This window comes from Prinia subflava, chromosome 10 (genome assembly GCF_021018805.1).
Source record: "Prinia subflava isolate CZ2003 ecotype Zambia chromosome 10, Cam_Psub_1.2, whole genome shotgun sequence".
Taxonomy (NCBI): Eukaryota; Metazoa; Chordata; class Aves; order Passeriformes; family Cisticolidae; genus Prinia; species Prinia subflava.
The window spans coordinates 27,544,457-27,569,859 of NC_086256.1; the positions used below are offsets into that span (position 1 = coordinate 27,544,457).

Here is a 25,403-nt window from a genome sequence, read left to right on the forward strand (position 1 = left end):
GAGTGTCTGTCGGGACAGGAGTGTCTGTCGGCACTGCAGTGTCTGTCGGCACTGCAGTGTCTGTCGGGACTGCAGTGTCTCTCAGCACAGCAGTGTCCGTGTGTCCCTCGCCGTTCCCCGGTGCTGTCCCCGCCCGTGTCGGAGCTCTCTGCTCCCCCCTGCCCACCCAGGCTGGCTCCGCACCAGCTGCGCGCTCCCTGCGAACTTCCAGCGCCGCCTGCCAGATTGAATTGACACCGGAGCGTTGTTTTATATTGGGACTGTGTGAACGCAGGGGGAAAATTGCAAATTAATATGTTATTTGTAGGTGAACGGGGAGAGATAAAATTCTACTGGTGTTATGGCTGAATAGCATTCAATTTATTGGTACTAGATTATAAAAGGATGAGGATTTTGCTCAGGATTTTCAGCTATTGCTCAGGACTGCATACAGTCATAATATATAGCATAATAGGGCTATATAATATAATAATAGTGTTGAAGAGGGCTGCAATTCTAAATTATAATTCTGTAATTCCAAAGTCCGAGGAGCCAAGTGCCTCTGACGGCGGCGCGCGTTGTCACAGGACCCGTTGCCACAGCATCCTCCTCCCGCGGAGCGCTGCTGCGCGCAGCCACAGCGAAGTGTTTTCCACATGCATTTGCAAACCGTGTGTGACAAACGTGTATTCGCTCGCTTTCACCCTAAAGCGAGCGATCTTCCCCGCAGCCGTGCAGCGGCGGCGGGCGGGCCGGGGTTAACCCCTCCGCCGCCCCATTGGCGGGCGCCCCCCCCGCCGCTCCCATTGGAGGCGCCCGGCCGCGTCTCCCGGGCCGGGGCAGCGCTGGCCGCTGATTGGCGGGCGGGCGGCGCGCGGCGGGCGGAGCGGGCGCCCATTGGCTGGGGGCGGGAGCGGGGAGCTGGGCGGCACCATGTTGTGGAGCTGGCGGGGGCCGGCGGCGGCCGGGCCATGGCGGGCGGGCGGCGGGCGCGGTGAGTGCGGCGGGCGCGGGCGGCGGGGCCGGGCCGGGCCGGCGGCGCCTGAGGGACGGGAGCGGGACGGGCCGGGACGCGGCGCCGCTGCGGCCCGGGGCGGGTACAGCAGGGGCGCCCGGGCCTGGCGGCGGGAGGGAGGGGGCGGAGGGGCGGCTGCGCCCCGCGGAGCGCCGGAGGGGTCCCTGAGGCCGGACCGGCGGCGGGAGAATCACAGGATCAGGGAGTCGGTGAGGCTGGAAAGGACCTCCGAGATCGCCGAGTCCAAGCGGTGACCCAAGAGCAGCTTGTCAACCAGACCATGGCACCGAGTGCCACGTCCAGGCTTTCCTTACACACCTCCGGGGCCGGTGACTCCGCCGCCTCCCTGGGCAGCCCATTCCAATACATAATCACCCTTTATCGTGAAAAAATTCCTCCCTGTGTCCAACCCGAACCTCCCCTGGCGCAGCGTGAGGCTCCGGTCTCTTGTCCTATCGCTTTTTACCTGAGAGAAGAGCCCACCCTCACCTGGCCAGAGCCTCCTGTGAGGGAGTTGTGGGGAGCAGGAAGGTTCCCCCGAGCCTCCTTTTCCCCCGGCCGAGCCCTCCCAGCTCCCTCAGCCGCTCCTCATCAGACCTGTGCTCCAGACCCTTCCCCAGCGCCCTTCCCTTCCTGACAGGTCGGGCCCCGGACGCCCCCGGCTTTGCCCGTGGTCGGTGAAGGCTGCACGGACGCAGCTCTGGCAGATGGGATTTTTTTATCTGCACTTGTGCGGTTCCTTCCTCTTCTGGATGCTCGCTTTGAGCTGGGTACAGCTGTGAAGCCTCTCTGGCCGTCTCTTAGCCCTTGGGAACAGCCGTCTGCAGCGTGGGCTCTCACCGAGTGCCAGTCGCAGCTTGGCAAAGGTCATTGTCCACTGGTGGAAAAATACAGTGTGTGTTGAGAGAAGCACTGACTGTGGTTGTCAGAGCCGTGGGTTTAACCCTTTTTAAAGGATATCTCTCTTTGGATCCTTTCTGGATACAATGTGCATAAGCACTGAAGCTGTTTCGTTGTGCCTTCTGAGGCCCTACAAGATCCATAGTGCTTTAGGGGCTGAGCAAACAGAGTAAACGCGAAATGTAGATCCTGGATTTGCAGGGGATTCATTGTGAGTGGATCCCACCTGGTGCTTATTATGGAACAGGCATTCTTGTGTCTTGTTTAAATTTGAAAACAACTCCGTGCACCCCTCGTGTCCTTAAGTCTGACCTACACAGTCACTGCAAGATTTGCCTCCATTTGAGGTACAAAGTTTATTTTGCTTCCTGGTACAGAGTTGTCAGCTTGGTTCTGACACCGTAATCCCACTGCCTCTCCTCAGGAGTGGGGGAGGCTGATTGGCACCATCCTACAGCAGAGACAGGCTCATTGCTGCTAAAAGCCAGATGGGTACACGGACCCTCGCTAAATTTTTAATGCCAGTCTTATGTAGGAGCTGAATAAACATGTCAAGAGAAGAAGGGAAACTGCAGAATTTTCTCACTGCCTTGGCTTCATTTCCAAGTGGAACAAGGCTCCCTAAAGCATTTCCAGCTGGCTTGATTGACCTGTAGTGGTCAGTTGGAATGTCAGTCACTGGGATGGGGACAAGGGAGAGTTGTTCCAGCTGTCTCCTGACCAGGTCCCAGCACCCTCTGTGTCAGTGCCCCTGTTCTGAACCATTCCCCGCTGCAGTGCTCCCTGCCCACATGGCATTCCCAGCTCCCTGCCCGTACCAGCTGTGTGCACATGGATTGCCCACATGGCCAAGACAAGCACACAACTGTTGAGGCAATGCAGCGGCCCTTCCTGCAGCACTCCCGGCTGCCAGCTTCCAATGAACACATAAACCCTGTCTTCAGAACATCTCCTGTCCTCTCAGATGTGTCTGGAATTAGCTGGTGGCTCCTAGTGAAAAGTGTGATTATATAAACTTTGTTTCCATAGGATAGGGTGCTTGGTGGAAAGTCACTCTGCACGGAGGATTAATGCAGCCTGGTTTCCCGAGGAGCTGTTTGCCACATCCTACCCCAGCAACTCCTGCCTGGCTCCCACTGGCCTCAGTGCCTGGCAGCTTCTCCCTCCCAGGGCTGCACCCAGGAGCTGCCTGTCTCCCAACCACCCTGTCCTTATTTGTGCAGCCAGCTGAGTCAGGTGTTCTGTTTGCTGTGCCGGCAGCTGGGAACGATTCAGGATGTTTACCCAGTTGTCCTTGGCTTCTCAAGGCTTCTGTGCTTTATCTGGCCTGTGGTTTTTGTAAAGCTCGTGCGAATATTCCTCTGACAAATTTGGCAGAAATGCAGGCGACAGATTCTGAAGTTACTAAGGGATGTGACAGGCCAAGGTGGGCAGACAGATGGACAAAATGATTTTGTTTCTTTCCAAAGCTGTGTGAGAATATTTCAGGCAGTTACTGATTGATGCAGCTGCAGGCAGAGATACTGCAGTGGTTAAAATGCTTGTGGTCTTTCATTTTTATCAGTCTTGTAGCTCTCAGACAGGGGTGCAGTTGTGTTTGTGGAAAGTTTGAGTGTAGACTGTCGCAGATTTTGCCTGTAGATAATGAGGGTTTTAACAGGAAAGGAGATGGAGAAGCAGCAGACAAGTAAATATGTGGGAAGCCTTGAGCACTAGATGACTAAACTTGTACACAAGGCAGGCAGCACGCAGAGAGTGGAAGTGACAGAATGAGTCTGAGGAATCCAGGGAAAGGTCTGTGGGAGCCTGCCTGTGGAAACTGGAATAACAAGGCTCACGGAGAGGGAGGCATGAGCCACCAAGGAGCTGGCCAGAGAGGGGAGGATGGGAAGGAAGATTGATCTGGTGAGACTGAAGGATGGTTTTGGGAAGAGAAAATGTCACTACTGTATATGATGTTTCTTCAAGGCATTTTCCAGGATTTACTGGAGAACTTCTAAAGGCCTTTTGATAGGTGATCCCAAAAGGTGTAGTGTATCTAAGAAAAAGCCCATGCATTAAACAGGAATTAGACTCTACTTCTACCACATCCATTTCAGATCAGTGTCTGTTTGAGCTATGATTTTTTGTGTGTTTGTGCTGCCAAACTAAACCTTTGCCTGCCCCCGGACCTGATTTGTGACTTGGAGCATAATGAAATCCTGGCAAATTGTACACACAAGTATTTTTGACATAGCAACTAAAAAGCTTTATGATATAAAAATAACATTGTGATATGAGGCATGGCATTGATTTTGTGACTCCAGTAAAAAATGTTTTGTGGAATTTTTCTGCTGCTAACTTTGTAGGCTGCTTACAGTAGGTGCAATTCTTGTAACAGGCAAATTGCATGCTGTTTTTTGAACCTGGAGTGGTCTGATGCTGGTGTTTAATGCCAGAAGACATGCTTTAATTTGTGTGTTTGTGTGCACAGTGGCCCCACCATGGTACTGAGGAGATGCTGTTATTTGTATATTCAGTTGGAAGGCTCATACTTGCTGAGAATACAGACTTGGTTGTAATAAGAGACAGAATTGATCAAAAAGTTTCCCAAAGACGTGGTGAAAAACAAGGCGTATTTCTTGTGCAAACCTTGCAGCATTAAAAAGCTGCTGGGGCTGTTTATTTCTGGCAGTTTTCTCTTTTTAGCTGGGTTTGCTTTTGTCATTGTCCAAGACCCTTTTGCCATTTGTTCCACAGAGTTCTGCTCACGCTCACCTTACTTTTTCCTTTTAAAATTTTAGTGGTGTATTGTTATTTCACTTTTCTCATCTCTGACCTCCTTCCAGGGCCAACTTGACACTTCTGGAGTTCTCATAATCTTCCTTTCCAATCCAAGACTTTGCCAAAGACTTGTCTTTTTCAAATTGCTTTCTTCCTAAACTGCATAAATATTTTCTTATATCGCCTCAACGCTGTTGCCCTTGCCATCTTCAATTTAAAACAGTAAACTCAAGTTCTTGCTGTCCGTGGCAGACTTGTTCATAAAAGGATTCAATTCCCTTGTAGAGCAGAGAGTGTAGTGTTGGCACCAAGGAGCAAAGTGCAGGCTGTGCATGGAGCACTGGGAAATTGATTGCATGGCAACCTCGGGGTTGCTTTGGTGTTTGTTGGAAGAAAGCAGCTGATGACTCATGTCCTCAGATGTCACTAAAAAGTGAGAGCCAACTCACCAGCAAACGGTTAAATGTTTAATTTATTTATTTTTGTAAATTCTGTTTACCTCATTGGAGGGGTTCAGCCAAAATTAGTTTCAAAGCCATCACAAAAGATAAACTAAATAAATGACCTTTAATTTAAGTGACTGTAGATGTATTCTCCCCCCAGGTTCCAGGAAGAATATCCCTAGAGAAGCTCAGCGTTTCTGGAAATCAGTTATAGAAGTGAGTGCTCATCTTGAGCTCCAGAGGTGTGGAACAGCCTGCCCTGTGCTTTGGTGCTTTAGTCAGCCAGCACTGGGCTGCAAGGCTTTCTTTAAACTCTGTGTACACATACACATATCTCACAGCGAGGAGTAACTGTTCTGAAATGACCTCTGTTCTTCTGCCTAACTCCTTGCAAACTCATGGATTTTAAAAATGAATGGAAGCAGATCTTGATAACAGCAGTGCTCAAAATGATTCAGAATTAGTAGTTTTAAAGAGGTGAATTATGCAGTTAAAATGAGGGAGTACAGGTGCAGCCAATTTGCTTTGCTTGTCTACTTAAGTTTAATAATAACGTGTTTGTTATTTAAGGATCTCTTCCTAGGTGAGTCTTTATCTGCAGAAATGAGAACTTTTGGGTCAGGTGCATCTTCCTTGTCTGTGCTTCTCATTCTGCAGTGGGTAATGTGCAGGTGGCAGTGCTGTCTGGAGAGGAACAGGCTGCCAAAACAGAACTAGATGAAGAATAATCATATGCTCTAATTTCCAGATAAACAAGTGATTTGTTCTCTTTCAGTATGAGCATAAGCACTTATTTTTCAACAGATTAAAATCAGCATTACACAGTTAACAGGGAACCACAATTCTAGTTTGCAGCATCCCTGAGGCTTCTACCCTTCGCCCTTCCTGGGGTCTCTGTCCTGCTGTGAGGGCTAACAGGGATGTGGGAGAGGCACGTAGCTGGATGAGTCTGCTCTAGACCTCATGTAAATTTGTTTAGGGGGCTGTGGAGTCCTTTGTGGGTTTGCATGTCCTTTTGTACTGACACTCTTACACCATGCCAGCCTGATTCTGCACTGATGGCTGTGACCTGTGTGTGCCTCGCCAGGCATGGCCTGGCTGTCCTGTGGTTGCTGCTGGTAAATGAGCCTGTGGCAACTCGTTTTTTCCAGTGCCATGATTAATTATGGCTGATTTGTACTCTTCTTGTTAAATCGCACGAGAAGGCTTCTCTGTGTCAGTCCTCCCCCAGCTCAGGGTGCTGTTCAGGGTTTGCATGATCACTGTGGCTGGTGCAAAGAGAAATTCCTGCTGGCTCCCAGTGCCCCTCAGAGGTGTGCCTCATGTTCCATTTGCCTTTTGACTACCTTCAGCTAATACTAGGAAGGCAGTTCTGTCCTTATGACTGAGTACAGTTGATGGTGCATTCTTGGTCCTTACATGTGAACACTGCCCTGGCCAGGGCTTACCAAGGGGCCAGATGTGTCTTGCAGCCCACTGTAAATACAGAAACAGATGTGGCTTTAGCTGTTGCAGGTGAGGCTGCTGAGAACAGGCAAGGGCTAGTGGTCTGGGATTTTTTCTCGAGTTAATTTGGTTGAGATTGCAGACACTTTGAATATTTTCTGTGGTTACGGGTTTTACAGTTGAGTGCAGAAGGTACTCACTTAACTGAGAGGAAGTAAAGATGTCATCCCCCAGCCCAGCTCATTTTTATTTAAGAATGGAAAAAAAGCTGAGTAAATCATAGTGGCAGCAAATGAAAGGCAATAAACAATTAAGTCTATTCTGTCCTTATGTCTTGTACCTTCAGGAAAGTAGGCTGTGCAGCTGTTCTCACTGTTGTGAGCAGTCTTAAAATCTACCTGGGAGCTTTTCTGAGGCACAGGTCTTTAGGCCACCAGCCTTCATGGGATCTCACACTAGTGGAAGAGTGCACATGAAATTGGAGCAATCACATCAGACTACAGTTCCCTGCAAAGCTCTTGCCCGTGGTGGTTGCAGCTGCAATGATTTCAGCTGTGCAGAGATGCTATCTGGCAATTTCCCCTTCCGTGCAGATCACGGAGAGGCTGCAGGAAGGCAGCAAACCCGGCGTGTTTCAACACACAAGTGTTGGGGCTTCAGGATACAAGTTTCCACAAATGCAGGCTTACGTTCCAAGCATAAACTTGATTTTGAGTTTGGTGGGATCTGCGGGATTGTAAGTTTGTGTTTTGTTTATTTTTAGGGGTACCAGGAGATGCTTCAGTGGTGAGACACCTTTTACAATGCAAGTTAGGCATGAAATTCATCAACTAACATCCCCTTCCTCACCCTGATCTCCAACAGACTTCCCGTAACGCTTGGAAGAAAGGGGCAGGGGAGAAGGGCTGAAGGGCACCATGAAGCTGAAGCAGCGAGTCGTGCTGTTGGCCATCCTCCTCGTCATCTTCATTTTCACCAAGGTTTTCCTCCTCGACAACCTGGACACGTCGGCCGCCAACCGCGAGGACCAGCGCGCGTTCCAGCGCATGCTGTCGGGGCTGCGCGTGGCGCTGGAGCCGCGCCTGGAGCACACGCTGCAGTCGCCCTGGGAGATCGCCGCGCAGTGGGTGGTGCCCCGCGAGGTGTACCCCGAGGACACCCCCGAGCTGGGCGCCGTCATGCACGCCATGACCACCAAGAGGATCATCAAAGCTGACGTGGGATACAAGGGGACGCAGCTGAAGGCTCTGCTGATACTCGAAGGGGGGCAGAAGGTCGTCTTCAAGCCCAAGAGGTAAATACTGCTTTCAATGACTGCATTGGTAACTGCTTTATTGATAGATACTTTCTTCCTCCAGGTTTTCATATTAACGTTTAAGTTACGAATTTTTCTGTAAGTGGAAAGACCATCCTGTTATTTTTGAGACAGAATAGAGCCTTGCTGGTGCTCTAGTAACATTAGGTTGCTGTGCCAGCTGTCTCTCAGGCTGTACAGCCTTGGTGCTCAGTACAGCCTGTCTTTAGATTAAAAGAATGATCATCATAATAGATTAAAAGAATAGTCATTTAGATTAAAAGAATAATCATGGTGTTGAGTCCTGAGGGAGTGTTGGTTACACCTTATGTTTCTGAGCCGTATCTTCCTGACTGTGGAAGTGCAGCTTCTGGCAGTTTGGAGACAAGCTTTGCCTGCTTGTTGAATCAGGCTGCCAGGAGAGGGTGCAGTTCAGGAGCAGGGAAGGAAGGAAACTAGGCACTGGATTTAAAAGTACGTCTATGTGTCTGGTGTAGTTGATTGTATTTGTAAAAATGGTTTGGGTAGGTCAGAGTGAGAGCCCCTGAGCCTCCTGCTCTGTCTCTGAGTACTGGAGGAGCAGCATAAGAATGGAGGGTAGTGATAACTGCCTTGGTATGGAAGTAAATTTTTAAATTTTAATTTTTTTCTGAGGATCGCTGTGAACTTTGACATGATTGAATGTTTCTGTAGAGTCTTGGCTATAAAGCTTTGTGAACTGTTTGTCTTTGGGCAAAAGGAGAAGAAAGATGTTAAAAAGTAAGGCCAGGTGTGGTTTAGGAGATTTCACTGCAAGTGAGAAGTGTTGTCACAGAAGAAGATTTTGGATTAAGCAGCCATTAAGGTTTGAGCAAGTGCAGAGGCCATGAAGATGCTTTGAGGATTGGAGCGCACCTCTGCTTGGAGACAGGCTGAGAGAGCAAGGGCTGTTCACCTGGAAAAGAGAAGGCTCCAGGGAGACTTTAGAGCCCTTTCCTGTGCCTAAAGGGGCTCAAGAGAGACAGAGAGGGACTTGGGACAGGGGCTTGCAGTGGCAGGACCAAGGGGAATGGCTTCACAGTGACAGAAGGCAGAGATAGATGCAATATTGGGAAGAAATTCTCCCTGTTAGGGTGGTGAGGCCCTGGCACAGGTTGCCCAGAGAAGCTGTGGCTGCCCCATCCCTGGAAGTGCTCAAAGGCCGGGTTGCACAGGGCTTGGAACAGCCTGGTCTTGTGGAAGGTGTCCCTGCCCATGGCAGCAGAATTGGAATGAAATGTTCTTCCAACCCAAACCAGTCTGTGATTGAAGAATGAGAAAAAAATCTCTGTACAGCCAATTCCTGCTCTGGCTGGAGCTCCCCTGCGGGCCCAGGCAGCGTCAGCCTTGCACACAAAGTCCTGGTGGTACGAGAGGCATCTCCTCCAGTGAAAGCCCTGGGGATTCCCATAGAGCTTTCTGTGTCTGGGACTGCAGTCAAGGGTTTCACTAAGCATTAAATTGCATTCTGTAATGCCCTGTCTGTGCAGGCAAACACGGGCACTGTGCTCCAGCAAGGACAGCTGGGAGTGTTTATAGGAGCACTAGAGAGGGTGGCCTTGGCCATCCTGGTAGACCCCCTGAATAGCCAGGCTTGTGGGCAGCGTCCTGTTGTGGCACTGCAAGAGAGTCTGTTTAACCAGCTTTGGACCTGGAAGCTCTGTCAGAGTTACTGCTAAAACAGGTCTGAGCAAACTCACCAGCTGGGGAAGAAGAAGTTCCCTCATTAGCTCTGGAGAGGACTAGATGCCTACTGTGCATGGAAACAAAGAGTCTGGTCAGGATTTACTAATAAATTTTAGTTCTGCAGCTTTCAAAATGCTTTCAAAAATCAGCTGTAAGTACCTACCAAAGACCTGCCATCGAGGACATGAGGATTAGCTGTCCCACTTCAAATTTACTTGAAATCCAGCCTGTTTTAGTAACAAATAATACTTGCTATCATCACATCTGGTGGGATATGTGACAGAAGATGCTGGTTTGGTGAAAGCTCCCATTTGGCAGGAATCCTGCACTGGTGAATTCCCTTTCGAGCTGCCTTACAGGGAAGCTGAAACATTTGCTCAGCCTGGGGAAATGGACTGTCTTCTCACCCCACATCCTCCCTGAGCAAGGCTAAAACATCCACGTCGAGCTCGGTGCCTTCTCTTACACTGTTGTTGCTACTGCTTGAACACTAATTCTGCTGGAAATAATCTAGTTTACACAGTTTGATACATAGATGGAAATGAGAAAACAGATAACCTAATTTGTCCTTATTTTATTGGTTGCATTTTACCCTTTGCTTGATATTGATTGTGGTATTTCACACTCAGCTGCAGCATGGTGCTAAAGCAGAGTCTACACTGATCCAAATGTCAGGAAACTGAACAATTGCTGTTTGCCTTGACTAAGTAACATCTACTAAAAGATAAAAAAGCGAGCAAAAAGCTTTGCACTTCACCAAAATATACCATTATGGTTGCAATGACTGCCTAATTTCTATTTTTTTGCTGTTCCTTATGTCTGTTCTCTCCCAGAATAAAGGCTCTGTTTATACCCAGTATTGTCCTCAGGTTCACGCTTGCTGATTTTCTGTCTACTAAAGATTGCATTTACCATCTCTTCCACAATTTGAGGATTGTTAATGTACAGTTCTTTCCAACCCCAGTATCATCTGTGGAATTGCTGCTTTCCAGTATAAGTAGCCCCCTGTTCCATAGCAGGGTCTGTGCTCTTTGTTCTAAGATGTGACTTCGCATATGGTTGGATTAAAATTCATTAGTTGGAAGGTGAACTGCTTCCCAAGGTCTGGAGACCAGGGTACATCTCTGACCTTTGCTCCTTATTTACCACTTCCATAGTCTGGACACTTGAATCTCATTGATGTTTTTCCCCTCTCACATTGGCAGTCACTTGGAAAGTGACCCAGAGTCTCTTTAACTGTTATTAAATTGTTACTCTGAACAGCAAAATGGACATGAATTCTATGTAGACTCACTTCATTTGACTTATTTCAATTACAGATATGCCAGGGATTATGTAGTGGAAGGAGAACCCTATGCTGGCTACGACAGACACAACGCAGAAGTGGCAGCCTTTCACTTGGATAGGTATGGAATTACTGCTTCACCTGGTTTTATTGACTTTGGAAAATACCAGAAAAAAAGGGGTTCTTTGAAGAATACACCTCAGATGGGAGCTACCTCTAACCTGCCAATATACCACATTGAAGCCAAAATAAGAATTAGCTTGTTCTGGGAAACTTCATTTCTAAGATCTATTCAAGCCTGTAACATTTTAGATGCTTGTGAAAAGTTTGGAAAGGAGAATGAGCCCTGAAACCACTCTAGTTAATATTACAGGGGAGAAGGAGATCAGCCAAATGCTGTGGGAGAGTCTGAAATACTGAATATATGTGCTAAGTTCATGTCCAGTTTACTAGAAAGTCAAGCCTAATGTCTAGACTAACAATTTAGTCTAGACTAAATACGAATCAGTGCATCCTAGAGAAAAACCAACTATTGTATACTGATTGTGCTTGGGGTACCCAGGTGGTTTTGTGGACCTGTGCTGAAGGTGCAATTACAGAAAAAATGAAAGTTACAGTATGTTCAAAGAATGGGACAGAAAACACCAAACACTTAATGTCAGTAGTTATGAAATGCTGTTAGGGCTGCAATTTCACATAACATAAATGAGCACAGTCTCTGTTTCCTCAGCAAGATTTGGAGGTGAAGACACATAAAATCTTGAGAAAAGGAATAAGGAGAGACAAATATGACAAAGGGTGGAATGGTTGAACTTAAACTGAGGTTTCTCAGTACATAAATAAGAGCCTTATCACTGTGACTAAACTCATAGGTTGTGACAGAGATGTTTGTTAGTCCTGATTCACCTGTGGAACTCATTGCACAGACAGTAGAAATCAGTAATTCTTGGAAGAATTAGAATATCTAGGATGATAACTAGCTGAGTAATACTCACTGCTGCTACAGCCAGCTTGTGCTGGTGGGCCAAAATCAGAGTATATTAAGACCAAGAAAAGATAATGTAACCAGGTGTCAGTCCATTTGTATTTTCAAGTAGCATACAGGCTTCAGGTTCCCTGAAAAAGCAGATTGAACATTCAATCAAAGCTTGTTTCCAGTCTCCAAATCCCACTTAACTCCTCTTTGCTGTCCATTTGGTCATGATTTTGTGCTTTTTTTCTCTGGCCTTTCTCTGTGGCTCTGCACCTCTTTATTCTTCAGGAATACCTTGCCCAAGGATGCCGTTGTTTCAGGAAGGATCCTGGATCATTTCTGTGTGTTTGCCACTGATGGGGAGGCTGTGCCTTCTCGGATCATGGCCTCTCAGCTGTGGGTGTGAAGATACAGGGGCAGGTTTTCCACATCTGAGCTCTGTGCTTGTTTTCTTGGAGCACCTGCTTGTTCTCGGGGTGTGCATAGCTCAGCATTGGCTCTGAGTTTTGTCCTTATGCACATGACTTGTTTAGACAGACATTTTGTGTTGCCCTTTCTTAGAGTCATTTTGTACTTACGGCATGTGGATTTACTCATTGAATATCTAAAACAAATCTTTTTCAGTTTTTGGGGTGAATCTCCCAATAAATCTCTGGAATGTCAATTGTCCCTTTTCCAGAAGAGCCTTTTCAGGATCTTTTTCTGAGATGCAAAGACTATCAAAAGGGTGTCAAAAGTGCATTAAGAGAGTACATCTTTGTACTTCTTTAAGCACAACAGGCTGCCCTGGTGTTCTGAATCCCAGGTTTTATCCAGGTGGGAATGCTGGGCTCCTCCCCTGGGTGGAGCATCTCCCATGGATGATGGAATTGTATCAGCCCTGCAGTGAGCCTCGATGGCCCTTGAGGGGGGAGGGAGGATGGGTCCTGGAAGGGACAAAGAACACTGCCCCACCTGGTTTTAACAGCTGCTAAAAGAATACAAACTTTTGGTTACATCTTGCATTGCAACCTAAGACACGGATGGGAGTGAAACCTGAATCTTGCAACTGCAAGAACTGTGGTGGTTCTTCCCACTTCTGTTTTTCCAGGCACTTCTCAGGCATTTGCTTTTGATCTACCATTCTCTCTTCCCTTCTCCTTCCTCGTGCCAAACAAAACAACTCTTGGAATGGTTGCTTTCAAGTGTGATTCAATTGGGCTTAATCATAACATTTTAATGATAGTGGTTCCCACAAATCCAAAGTGATTTTCCAGGTGACCAGCCCACGGGCCATATGGTTTTACTGCTTTACAGGATGGATATTTCTGGTGTGAGGTCTGAGTTCTGAGAGTTGGAGCATGGTGCATCCTCTGTTGCTCTGCTGCAAATGCTTTAATAAAGGAGTGTCCCTGATGGCCTGTGAAGCAAGTTTAACATCCAGGCACATAAGAAAAATGAGTTTCCTTACACTGCCTTGGAGAAGAGAGGAGGTTGCTGCAGGGCTTCAGCTTTAGTCTTTGGTCTCTGTCACCTCTGACAGAGACTGTGAGGGGTTTTTGTTTGAATTTTGAACTGCAGCCTGTGTTGCAAATTCTCAGGTCGTGTTTTTCCCCCCGAATCAGAATCCTGGGTTTCCGCCGGGCCCCGCTGGTGGTTGGCAGGTTTGTGAATCTGCGCACAGAGATCAAACCAGTGGCCACCGAGCAGCTCCTGGGCACCTTCATGACTGTGGGTAAGTGGATTCCACGGGCTGTGCTGCTCAGCCCATGGGAAAATGAAAGGAAAAGTGCTTAATGGGAAAAAAGAGCCGTGGGAACCTGACACAGCTGAAAAACAGTTAACCATGATGCAGAGAGCTCTTTGTGTGCCAGGAGAGATCTTGGATAGCCCCATTTGGTGGGGGAGGAGGACTTGGTTTTCTTCAAGTAGTGTTCCCTCATGCTGCTGTTACAGATGGGATTTTTATTTTTTGAGTAAGAGTTTTCTGTCTGCTGTCAGAGATGGTTCCAAAAGTCTGTGATGAGACCTAAAAAAAAAAAAAAAAGATTAAAGTTGCATTTGATGTGAAGAGAGTGGTGATTTGGGATAATTAATAGAGCTGACTGGTTGGTATTAGATGTTTGTGCTGCATCAGAGCCTGCAGAGCTTTTACAATGGAACATGGCAGAACTTCCCTGTGTTGTTTATAGTAATAATGCTGTGAAGGGCACATAATAGGAGCTATTAATGTGAAGTCCTACCAGATGGTCATTAAGCACCGAGAAATTACTTATGCTGCAGCCTTAACCCCCTCAGGCTTTCATAAGCCATCCAATTATTAGTCTTTTGTTTGTTTGTTTCATTTCCTAATCAGAGGGCTCCAGAGGTGATTGTTCCTTACCGCTGGTAAGGTTCCTGTTAGAAGCACTGCTGGCAGGCTCACCTGCTGCCTGACACTGCCACTTACAGGGTGCAACTTCCAGCTGAAAGTGTCAGCCACACTCTCCTGGCATTCACACGGGATGCCTGCCTCGGGCAGGATTTAGGTTTTCCCATTTCAGCCACGATGACCAAGCTGTTTGCTTGCAGCAGTGCCGCCTTCAGAGCTAAGGCTCCAGAAATTTTCACTGCTCCTCCTTAGGTTCCTTGGAGCTGCTGTTCTGCAAAGCAGGAACTGAAGAAATGGGTGGGTCTGTGGAGGAGGTTATGATCTTTTGTCAGGCAAATTTGACCAAGTTCCTGAGGTATTGAAGAGGAGAAAATTCATTCATACTCAGTGCAGGTTTACTGGAGTTACAGCTGGAATCTCAAAGAATTGTGTCTCTTGCTAGACCTGCTGCAGGCCCTGGATGGGAAGAGAGACTTGCAGGCTTTCCATACAGATAAGAGGTCTGGTCTGCAAGCTCTGTGTTGGTGATGATCTCTGACATCCTCAGATTGTCTGACAGGATACTGGGAGCACAGGGTCTGCATGGAGGGCTCCAAAGGAGTGCTGGCTGAGAGGTGGGGATGTGTGAGGATGGAGAGAGAAGAACATGGCTTTTGGAGAGCTGGGCCTGCTCTGGGGAGGATATTAGGTGTAAAACCAAAGGAAGAAAGCACAGAGAGTAATCACAACCAAGTGAGACATAGCTGCAGAGTATTTTGGAAGAACATCTGTGGATTGAACTTGGTGGGGATCAAGCAAAGGTGGGTTAAGAAGGGGAAAATAGAAAAGGTTAAACTAAAACTACTAAAGCAGGCTGCTCCAGATTACTTGATGCTACAGGATGCGTCAGGGTTAGTGGACTAAGGGCTGCAGCATTTTGTTGCTCCTCTCCTGTCAGAAGATGCTGATGAAGCTCTGACAGATCTGCATCCTAGATCATGTGAGAGTGATACTTGTTTCTGTCTCCTCTGCCGAGTCAGCTCAGGTAGCTGAGATGTGTGGCAGGTCTCAGGCACCAAATCCCTTTGAGTTCTGCTGTGTCTCTTCTCACTTATCTCTTTTTGGTCAGCTTTTCCAAAGAAGTAGGGAATCTGACACAAGAAGTATGAAATGTGAAAAACAAGCAGTGTTAGCATTGCTAAATCAGGGTCCTCAGGACTAGGAAAGGGTGACAAAAACCTGTTGATAGTGCAATGTTGTATTAATTCTCAGAGTGATAAAGCCATTAGAAAATAGAATTGCTCTCTCCTTTTCACATTATTCTTCAGTTGCTGTGAAAGACTGGGTGTCTGTGTAATCTCTTGTGAGCCTCTCCCTCTCAGAGACAGGAAGCACAAAGACAAGGGCAGTGAAATCCTGTCGTGGGGAAGCCTCTGCTGCAACAACATGCTCCTGAATTTCAGTTGGATTCCTTGGATCAATACCTCTTAATCTGATACCTCTTACTTTTTCTTTTTAAGGCAATAACACCTGCTTCTACGGGAAGTGCTACTACTGTCGGGAAACAGAGCCAGCGTGTGCGGACGGGGACGTCATGGAGGGCTCGGTGACCCTGTGGCTGCCGGACGTTTGGCCCCTCCAGAAGCACCGGCACCCCTGGGGCAGGACCTACCGGGAGGGCAAACTGGCCAGGTGGGAGAACAGGGCAGGGCTGTTCTTTACAGGTGGTCATTTGCACTGAAATGACCACTGCAGATACAGTGGTTAACTGAAGAGCTCTAAGTGCTTTCGAACCTACAGTTGTGTCGACAGCTTTCTTAGCACAACAGTAGAAGCCAAGAAGTCTAGAATAAAATCTAAATTAAAACGAGGAAGGAAAAAAAAAAATCTTCATTGTTTTCCACAATACTAAGCACTGTCCTTTTCCTATATCTTGGCTGGAACAGAACTTCCCAATGCAGTTACTTCAAGCTCTGAAGATCGTGTCTGTGGGCAAACTAAGACTCTTGTGTTGTGCCACTGGACCTTCTGTTGATGCTGTGCCCCTCTGTGGCCCCTGAAATGTGGTAGCACTGTGCCATACCTAATTTCGTGATTCTAGTTTGTTTTCAGAGTTGTGGAACTGGTTTAAATTAAGCTGGGCCCTGTGTCGTGGTTTGACACTGACCAAATGTCAGACTCTCATGAAAGTCATTCAGTCACCCTCTTCTGTTACAGCTGGACAGAAGAGAGGGAAAAAAAATGAACAAAGGACTCATGAGTTGAGATAAGGACTGGGAGAAAAAAACACTCTAAGGGCAAAACAGGTCCAAATTGAAAGGTATAAAGTAATTTTTTTATTAACAGAGTCAGAGGAGGATAAGAAGAAGTAAATTAAGCCTTTGCAACACCTGTTTTTTTTTGTGGGGAGGGACCTCACAGCCCCTCCCTCCTTCCCATTGACAGCATAGGGAGACAATGCATGGGGGTCTTGGTCAGTTCATCACTAGAGATCTTCCATTTGCTCAGGGAGAGGAGTATTTCCTCTGCTATGCCGTGGGGTCCCTCCCGTGGGCAAACAGTCATCCCAGAATTTCTGTGGTGTGGGTCATTTGTCCACGGGATGCAGTCTTTCAAGGATAGGCTGCTCTAGTTCGGAAGCAAGGGCCCCTCTCTCTTGATCTCTGGCAGGAGAGGCCCTCTCTCTCTCTGTCTCCCACTGGATCACAGCTTTTTCTAACATCCCCCTGCTCTGGCGTGAGCCCTTTCCCCACAGGCTGTGAGTGGATCTCTGCATCCCCCATGGGCTTCATCCATTCCAAGGGGACACTTTGTTTCACCATGGTCCTCACCACAGACTGCAGAGGAACCTCAGCTCTGAACCCTGGAGCACCTCCTCCCCTTCTTTCTTTTCCACTGGCCTTGGTGTCTCCCTCACATGTCCTCACTTCCTCCTCTTCTCTAACTGGAAGGAAAACTGCTGCTTGCAGGTACCATTGTCAACTTCCACCAATTCAAAGATTCCTGCAAGATCCCACAAGAGAGGTCGATCTTGTCTTAAGTTCCGTGTCAGGGAAATTGCTCATCGTGCTTCCACTGCCGGCCATCAGAGATTGGCCCTGTCAGACATGGTAGGAGCTTCCAGCACCTTCTCACAGAAGCCACCCCTGTGGCCTTCCCCTGTTACTAAAAAATCACACTGTGCCAGATCAACACACCCTGGAGAGTCCTTTGAATGCCATCAGTATTTGGTGACTATGCTCAGCATGTAACGAATGCTAAATCCCACATTTGTCCTTCTTTAAGCAGCATTCTTCAATAGATGGAGCACATCTGAGTTCCTGAGGTGGGGATGTTTTTGCCATGACCAGAACAAATGGGTTTGAGCTGAGTACATTTTTCCAAATGTGTCTTGAACTTGAAAGTGATTAAGAGATATTTTCAGTCCTTGATCTAAAGTATCCATTGATTTCCAATGATGTGATTGTTCTCAGAAAGGATCTCATCCAAAGGCTCTGTTGAATTGTTTTAGAGTATAAAATGCACAGATTGAATTGTGAGCAGCAGATGTTTTCTCTTTCCCTACAAGTCAAAATCAGCTGTGTTCAGTACATGGTACATTGCAGTAATGAACAGAAAGAATTTTTGGAGGTGTTCCTCCTATTGAGAGTCTGCTTTTCATCCCACCCTGCCTGCTTACACAGGGGTTTACCTTGATTTCTGTGCTGATTTGATATTTAGTGCATTTAAACTCATATTTGCCTCCTTCAGATGAAGTTACAAGGTTCTGGTGCTTTTCACCTTGTCATGCTGCACATTTCACTTAAGAGATCAGAATTAAACATTCTTGGTGTCATGCTCTCCTTTTTCTGTGCCTGGTAATTGTGGAAAATAACTCTGTAAGAATTTTTCCTTGGTCTAGCTGCTCTTCTGGGTTGACCTTCTGAATATAATTCACACAAGCACATTAGTGTACATAATTTTTAATGGAGGTGTAATAGATAAAATCCCTGACCTTCCAAGGCCTGTGCTAATATAATATAAATGATCAGAAATGAGTGTTGGATAAAAGTCTCTCTTGAAAGGACTTCATGGAAAATGAGGAGAGAAAGCATAGTTTATCTGAAAAATTGTGGCAAGGAGATTAAGTACTGCTCTGAAGTAAAATGAGAGAGAATGAAACACTTGAGGGAGAGTGAGATGCAGCATAAGAAATGTATCCAGAACAAGCAGAAGAGGTTCTCAGACTGTTGCTGTGTGGATTTGTGCTACACACTGAGTGTGGGTTGGACCTCGATACAAAGATCCCTCTTCCTAGAGGTATTTATGCACAGCATTCGAGGAACATGTCTGACCTATTATCAGAAACGTTGAGAAGATAAATTTTTAAGCTCTCTGATTTGGGTACCTGGAGGAAAGGTGGGATATTGGGACCTCTGGCTCCAGACCACTAGAAGATGAAGTGGAATATGTGGCAGTTGTAGTAGTTAAATTCTGATCTTCCTACTTTTATGACTCTCTGTGGTTTTGAGCATGTCAACAAGTCTCTCCAGCTTGTGTTTCCTCCATCACTGTTTCTAATCACAGATGGTTTAAAGCATTTCCAATTCAACTGCTGTTTTGTGAAGGATTGTTTTGGTCCTTACATGGAAGATGTCCTTGTTATTTAGGTTGACAGATGGAAGGATATACACCAGAGATTTGGCTGTTCTGGTGGTGGTGTTGGATAGCTTTGAAAGCTGTAAAGAAGAAAATGAGAAAATTTAAAATCCTGGCTCTGGAGAATTGAGACATGACATCCAGGTTACAAGGTTACCTGTAGAAGGAGAAGGAGATAAGAGGGAAGCTTGGAATCTTGTCAGTGGAGAAGGTGAGATACTCTGCAAAGGAAGAGGGGAGGAAAGAGACAGCTGTGAGGGAAGAATGAGCACTGTGAACCTTTTCTCCTAGGGGCAGAGGGGCTCATTACCAACCACGATGAGGATATTTGCATTAAAAAGAAAAAAGGAAGAGGATGGCTGGGAAGCCAGATGGAAACAGCTCAAGGCAATGGAAACAGCCACAGGACTGAAGTGTTCCTTGGGAAGCTGAGGGACGCAAGGCATGGCAGTAATCTTCCCATAACATAGCCTGGCCACTGTGGAGTTGTGAGGAAGCAAACTCTGACTTTGTTTTCCATAGGAAGATGGTCTTCGTGTATCTTTGAAGTGAAACTACAGCTTGCTCCATAGGCTGGGATGTTAATGCAGGGCTCAGTGTTCTCAGGAAACACGGCTGTCAAGCCCTTCCTTCTTTGCCTAGCCTGGGCTGCTCCCCTTTCCTGGAAGGCGGCTGAGGGCAGCTGTAAGTGCTGTTGCTGTGCAGTGCTGGTTCCCTGAAGGGCTGCTCGTTCCCCTCTGGCTGCAGGTGGGAGTACGACGAGAGCTACTGCGACGCCGTGAAGAAAACGTCTCCGTACGACTCGGGCCCGCGCCTGCTGGACATCATCGACACGGCCGTGTTCGACTACCTGATCGGCAACGCCGACCGGCACCACTACGAGAGCTTCCAGGACGACGAGGGGGCCAGCATGCTCATCCTGCTGGACAACGCCAAGAGGTGAGCCTGGGACACGCCTGGGGCACGCTGCTGTCTGCTCTGCCTCTCTCTGTGTGCTCTCTCTCTCGCTAATTTGTTCTTTTGTAGTAGTCTTCCCTTTTTATTAGAAATTGCTCACCAAGTCTTAGGGTCCTTCAAAGGCTGTGGTGCTGACACGACAAGGGGGAATGGATTCAAACTGAAAGAAAGTGGGTTTAGAGCAGATATTAGGAAGAAATTCTTCCCTCTGAGGGTGGGGAGGCCCTGGCACAGGGTGCCCAGAGGAGCTGTGGCTGCCCCTGGGTCCCTGGGAGTGTCTGAGGCCAGCTTGGACAGGGCTTGGAACAGCCTCATTTAGTGGGAGGTGTCCCTGCCCACGACACGGGGGTGGAACAAAATGAGCTTTAACCCAGCTCTTCCAAACCATTCTAGGACTCTGTGATTCTACTCTGCGCTCCAGATACTTTTCTGTCTTGGGAAAGTCTTGCTCAAGCTACAGAAACTCCCCAATTAAACAGTATTTCCCAAAGAAACTTTCAAAAGTTTACTCAAGTCTCTCCTATCCGCAGAAAAGCCCTTTCTCTTTAGGCTTCTAATTAATGGGAGATTGAAAACATAGGCTTTGTATTTCTCACCAGTCAGTGTAAGTGAGTGCTGTAATAAAAGCAAATCTTTCTAAAATGTGTTTCTGAATAATTTGGTATTCCCTGCCTTCTGGATATGCCTGCTCTGGCTTTGAAAGGTTAAAAGTTTAAAATGGAGGTAGAAGTGACACCAAAAGGAAAATATGATGATATTCTAAATGTGAACATTAACACTTACCCAAACAAAAATGTTTTAAAAATGTGTTTAGAATGTGAGTTCTTCTGTCTTTGCTATAGTTTTGTATGTTGTCCACTATAGGTTAGGTTAAAAATTATTGTAGTAAGTTATTCAAGACTCCGTTATCTTCATGCAGGAAAAGCTAATTCTTTATTTTTACAACTCATTTTATACAGTTTTTACAGACCTCATGTGCAACTCTAATTGATTAATAGCTTTCTTGCCAATTACTGTATTGGTTAGTAAAAGGTATTCTACTTGTCCATCAAATCTCTCTATTCTTGTATTGTTTACATATTTTCTTTACTGATTCTCATGGGACAAACCCCTTGTTATTCCAGGTGCATTTGTTTTCAACCCAGAAACAGGTTGTTATGCTAATGAGTTTTCATACCAAGGTTATTTTCGCTTGGGAGCTTGCAAATTACTTAGAAGAGGTGACAGGCTAACTTTGGCAATTTAGCAGAGCAGGCCTGATGTTGTGAGGCCTTTCTTTCATAATTCTTCTACCTGTCACAGCAAAAAAATCACATTGAAGACTCAGCTGTGTTTAAATCATAACAATTTGATTAATTTTTTATAAAAAACATAAAGATCATCTACTTGCCTTTCTCATCATTTAGTCCAGCAATTCAGGATTATTTCTTTTTCTGGTGGGCACTCCCTTGTGCAGTGCAGTGAGTTTCCCTTCTGTGAAGGGCCAGCAGTTCCTGTGGCAGGCTCTGCTCAGGCTTTACCCGGCACTTGAGAGATCCTTGCAAGGCTTGGAGTTAACTTTCTTTTCCCATTTATCTCCTGTATGGTGGATTCCATCCTTCCTTTCATTGTTCCATCCATCCTTCCTGTCATCAGCCTGTTCAGTAATCCTCCAGTGTGACTGCAGCAGGCATTCCTCCTTGGGACTGCTTCATTACTGCTGCTTTAGGTGAATTTGGCAAAAATGCTCTTTCTGTCACTCACTGACCATGTGCTAGGAGTAGGAAAGGTAATGGAAGTGAATATGAGGTTTGAAGGTCAAGTCCCTTTGTTATGTTCCTGTAAAATTTTGAAAATATTTCTGGTGGGGCTTTTCAGGCTGACAGTAAATTGTTTTCTTGAAAATCTAAGTGGTTTATTTCATCATGTAATAAAATTTAAAATTTCTTTCAGCTCCTTTGAAATAATGGGTAGGGGACAGTTTTTCATAGAACTATGGTAGATCTCAATTTGGAAGGGACCCTAAGGATCCTTGTTTGTTACAGGACTACCTAAAGCTACACCATGTGGGTAAGAGCAGATGCTCCTTGGTGCCATGACCACTTCCCTGGGAGTTTATTTAGTTTTAAAGCTTCAAATAACAGAATTATTTGGGCAGTGTAATGCCAGGCCGCTACAGCAATTTATCTTTATTGAGGGCAAAATTCTTAATTGAAAGCAGTGTTATGAGAAAGATGAAACTATGAAAAATAAATCCAGCATGTGTTTAGATGAAGCTTGAAATACTATGGAAGCCTTTTAGCTTGAAATGTTTAAGTTGATCACCTTGTTAGTGCTCTAAAGGTTGTTGCTGTTTGGTTCCTTCCCTGCCCCGCTGTCAGACAGACAAAGCTCCCACTCTGCATGCCCAGAATACCAGTTATTCCTTACCCCTGCATCATTTCTAAACTCCCCTGAAACGCCTTTCTAAGGTGCCTTGGTCTGATAAAGAACTAGGTATGCTGGTGCTGCTTCTGTTTAAGTGCTTAGCTGATGCTGATGAGAGTTACATCTGTGACTGGTCATGACCTGTTTATATTTTAATTTCAGTGATTTGATCTCTTGAAGCATGAAATTGCCTAGTATTGATCTCTCTCAATTCTTTACTAAGCTCTTTAGGTTGTTTTCAACCTTAGGAGTTCGGCTGGTTCACTTGGTTTTAATTTTGCTTTTCAGCTTTGGAAACCCTGCCCTGGATGAAAGAAGCATCTTGGCTCCTCTCTATCAGTGCTGCATGTAAGTGAAACACAGGGGTGCTGTTCACTTTACTTCTGTAACTGCTGTCCTTATGTTTGCAATATCATTACCTTGGGAGCCTTCTGGCAACCTGAAAAGGTTTGCTGGGGTGCACAGTGCTGTGCTTTTTTGAGATGTTGTCTGTTTGATGGATTGGCACTGCCCAAGAAGCTGAGGAATGCATCTTGATGAAGGCAGTATGTCCCAGGGTGAGCTGCAGAAAGTGGTGTCACCTCCAGGTCACTGGTTCAGATGTATCCACAGTCAGTGTGACAGGCTCTTTGCACCTGCAGCTGTCCCCATCCAGCTCCTGACAAATCACAGTTCACATCCCAGCTTGACTTCTCCCTGACAGAAGCAAAGGATCCAACATGTCTGGCAATCATTTCATCATTTCATTTCTAAAGAAAACTGCAGCCCTGCTCAGGGGGCTCCTCTCAAGTAAAATCTGTACTTTCTTTGCAGAGTTTTGCTTCTGCTTTGGCCTTGTGAGCTGTGGTTTTATTTTTAGAGGCTGTGACTTCTTGATTTCTGTTCTGTGTCCACCCTCTTACCAGGCCATTGCTACTTCTCCTTAGAAAACAGATGCTCCATGGGCTGGAGTACCTCTGCTCTGGAACAGCCTGGGGGAGCTGGGGTGTTCACCATGGAGGAGAGAAGGGACTGGGAGAGCTCAGAGCCCCTCCCAGTGTCTAAAGGGGCTCCAAGAGAGCTGGAGAGGGACTGGGGACAAGGGCCTGCAGTGACAAAGCAAGAGGGAATGGCTTCACACCGATAAAGAGCACAGTTAGATGGGATATTGGGAGGAAATTCTTCCCTGTGGGGAGGCCCTGGCACAGGTTACCTAGAGGGGCTGTGGCTGCCCCAGCCCTGGAAATGTCCAAGGCCAGGTTGGACAGGGCTTGGAACAGCCTGGGATAGTGGAGGGTGTCCCTGCCCATGGCAGGAGGCTGGAATGAGATGTTCTTTAAGGTCCCTTCCAGTCCAAGTTATTCTGGAATTCTGTGAAAATTTCCAGGAAGAAAAATACTGAGATATCAATTGCCAGACTGATGCTTCAACATGAGCTCCTTCAAGCCTTCCAAATGGAGCTTGTCCTTGAAAGGTTCTGTCTTCCAAATTCTCTGGGACTGTTGAAACCTGAGAACTTTGCAGAAAGCCTGGGTTCTCATCCTGCTTGCACTAGGCTCAGCTCCCTGCATGCTGCAGTACACCTGGCCTGTGTTCTGAAAGATCCTTTTAAAAGACATAGAGAACAGTTACAGGATTTCAAATTCTTTAGTTTTCCTGTATGAATTTTAAATGTATGTTTGATTTTGTGCTTTATTGAGATTCTTCTGGAGTCTTTGTCATCTTGATTTCCCCAAATGCCACGAGAGGAGAAGTTTATCTCTGTAAGAGACTTTGCAATTTCCTGGTTTTCAGATATTCCTTCTTTTTGGCAGCGGGCAAATGCCATATAAGAATTAATTTGCATAATTGTTTTAAGTGTAGGTTTGTTACAACACTCGCTTGTTTTGCTGGTTTTATTAGAGGCCATCAAGCCCAAGAGTTTAGACCAGGGCTGCTAAAGATTTGGCCTTAAAAGATTTGAGGGAGAATCCCAAGAGACTTCACAGAACATGAGAGTTGAGATGGGCGGACACCAACAGGCTCAGTGGCCAGTGAAGAGGAAGGGTCACTGCTGTGTTCTCCTTCTTGCAAGTTTGGTCAGCTGCCTTTTGTCCTTTGTGATTCATTATTGCTCAGTGATGCTCTTCCTGAGGTGGCCTGACTTTTGTTTGAATTTGTTGATTTTCCTTCCTTTCCTTTCCAAACTGTGTCTGGGAGGCCTCAGGACTGAAGATCGGTGCTCTCAGCCAGAAGTGTTCCTGTGCAACATCAGAGTTACGTCACACCGGATTGATTCTTCAACAGCTTCAGTTTCCAGTTTCCTTAGATCCTGTCTGTGATTCAGTTCCACCTGGACCCTGCCATCCCAAGCCCACTGCTGCAGTGATTCTCCTTTCCTGACGTTCCAGGCTCCCTCAGGAGGCTGGCTCTGGCATTCCCAGTGCACGCAGCAGGTCCGTGCCGTGCTGACGCGTGTCTGTTTGTCTTGCAGCATCCGGGTCTCTACCTGGAACAGGCTGAACTACCTGAAGAACGGCGTCCTGAAGTCTGCCTTAAAAACCGCCATGTCGCACGACCCCATCGCGCCTGTGCTCTCCGAGCCTCACCTGGACGCCCTGGACCAGCGCCTCCTCAGCATCCTGGCCACAGTGAAGCAGTGCACGGACCAGTTTGGGCCAGATGTTGTGCTGGTGGAAGACAGGATGACCCTGTCTCACCTGTAATCGTAGCGGAACACGAGCTGAAACTCCCGTTTCTAAAAACGAACAAACAAAAAAGGCGATAGAAAAACAGCACAATCAGTTCAGAAGGGCTGTGGCCAAGATGGACTGACATGAACAGGAAAGCTCCCGAGCCAGAGGAAGGGAGGTGACACTGGCTTTTTCTTTGGGCTGGCAGCAGTGAGAGGCGGGAAGGGGCCCTCGGTGGCTCAGCCCCCGCGGTGGCGTCGTGGCCGCTGTGGCGTGTCCATTGCCGGCAGTGGGCAGTGCAGTGGAACACACAGCTCCTTTGTGGACTCAGTCTGGAGGGGACAGACAGAGATGAACAGTACAGTCCTCTCCTCTTCCCCCATGCTCTGGCAAGTTTGTCTGATTCAGGGTTGTACACAATCAGCTCTGAGCTGGTTGGGCATTTTACTGCTTCTCTACAGAACGAGCAAGGGGCAAATAAAATAACTATTAGACTGAAGAGTTGTGCCACCCCCCCAGGGTGGGATGTTCTTCTGATTGTCTGAGGGATGGGAGAGGGGACTTCTGCTGCTCACTTGGCTTTTCCTTGATAAAAGGCTGGGAAAGGGGGTTGCCTCATA

General features: G+C 46.9%; 1 protein-coding gene across 2 annotated transcripts; it reads left to right on the plus strand.

Annotated features, from left to right (window-relative positions):
* The first annotated feature begins 887 nt into the window (after positions 1-887).
* Positions 888-25,403, plus strand: FAM20B (FAM20B glycosaminoglycan xylosylkinase). 2 transcript variants are annotated; one of them, XM_063406576.1, is made up of 8 exons: positions 888-973; positions 7,310-7,840; positions 10,864-10,950; positions 13,407-13,516; positions 15,652-15,823; positions 19,517-19,708; positions 22,421-22,480; positions 24,585-25,403. In XM_063406576.1, exons 2-8 carry the CDS (start codon positions 7,464-7,466, stop codon positions 24,814-24,816), a joined length of 1,230 nt encoding a protein of 409 aa, XP_063262646.1. In that variant the 5' UTR covers positions 888-973; positions 7,310-7,463; the 3' UTR covers positions 24,817-25,403. The 2 variants fall into 2 exon arrangements, with proteins under 2 accessions (XP_063262646.1, XP_063262647.1); XM_063406577.1 differs by having other exon boundaries at positions 889-973; positions 7,411-7,840.

What these genes read in the sequence shown, in the direction of transcription:
- FAM20B (XM_063406576.1), top strand. Translation starts at nt 7,464, where the DNA reads ATGAAGCTGAAGCAGCGAGTCGTGCTGTTGGCCATCCTCCTCGTCATC. An exon ending in GGGCACCTTCATGACTGTGG is followed by an intron (nt 13,517 to 15,651) that starts GTAAGTGGATTC and finishes TTTCTTTTTAAG; the next exon opens with GCAATAACACCTGCTTCTAC. An exon ending in CGGGAGGGCAAACTGGCCAG is followed by an intron (nt 15,824 to 19,516) that starts GTGGGAGAACAG and finishes CTCTGGCTGCAG; the next exon opens with GTGGGAGTACGACGAGAGCT.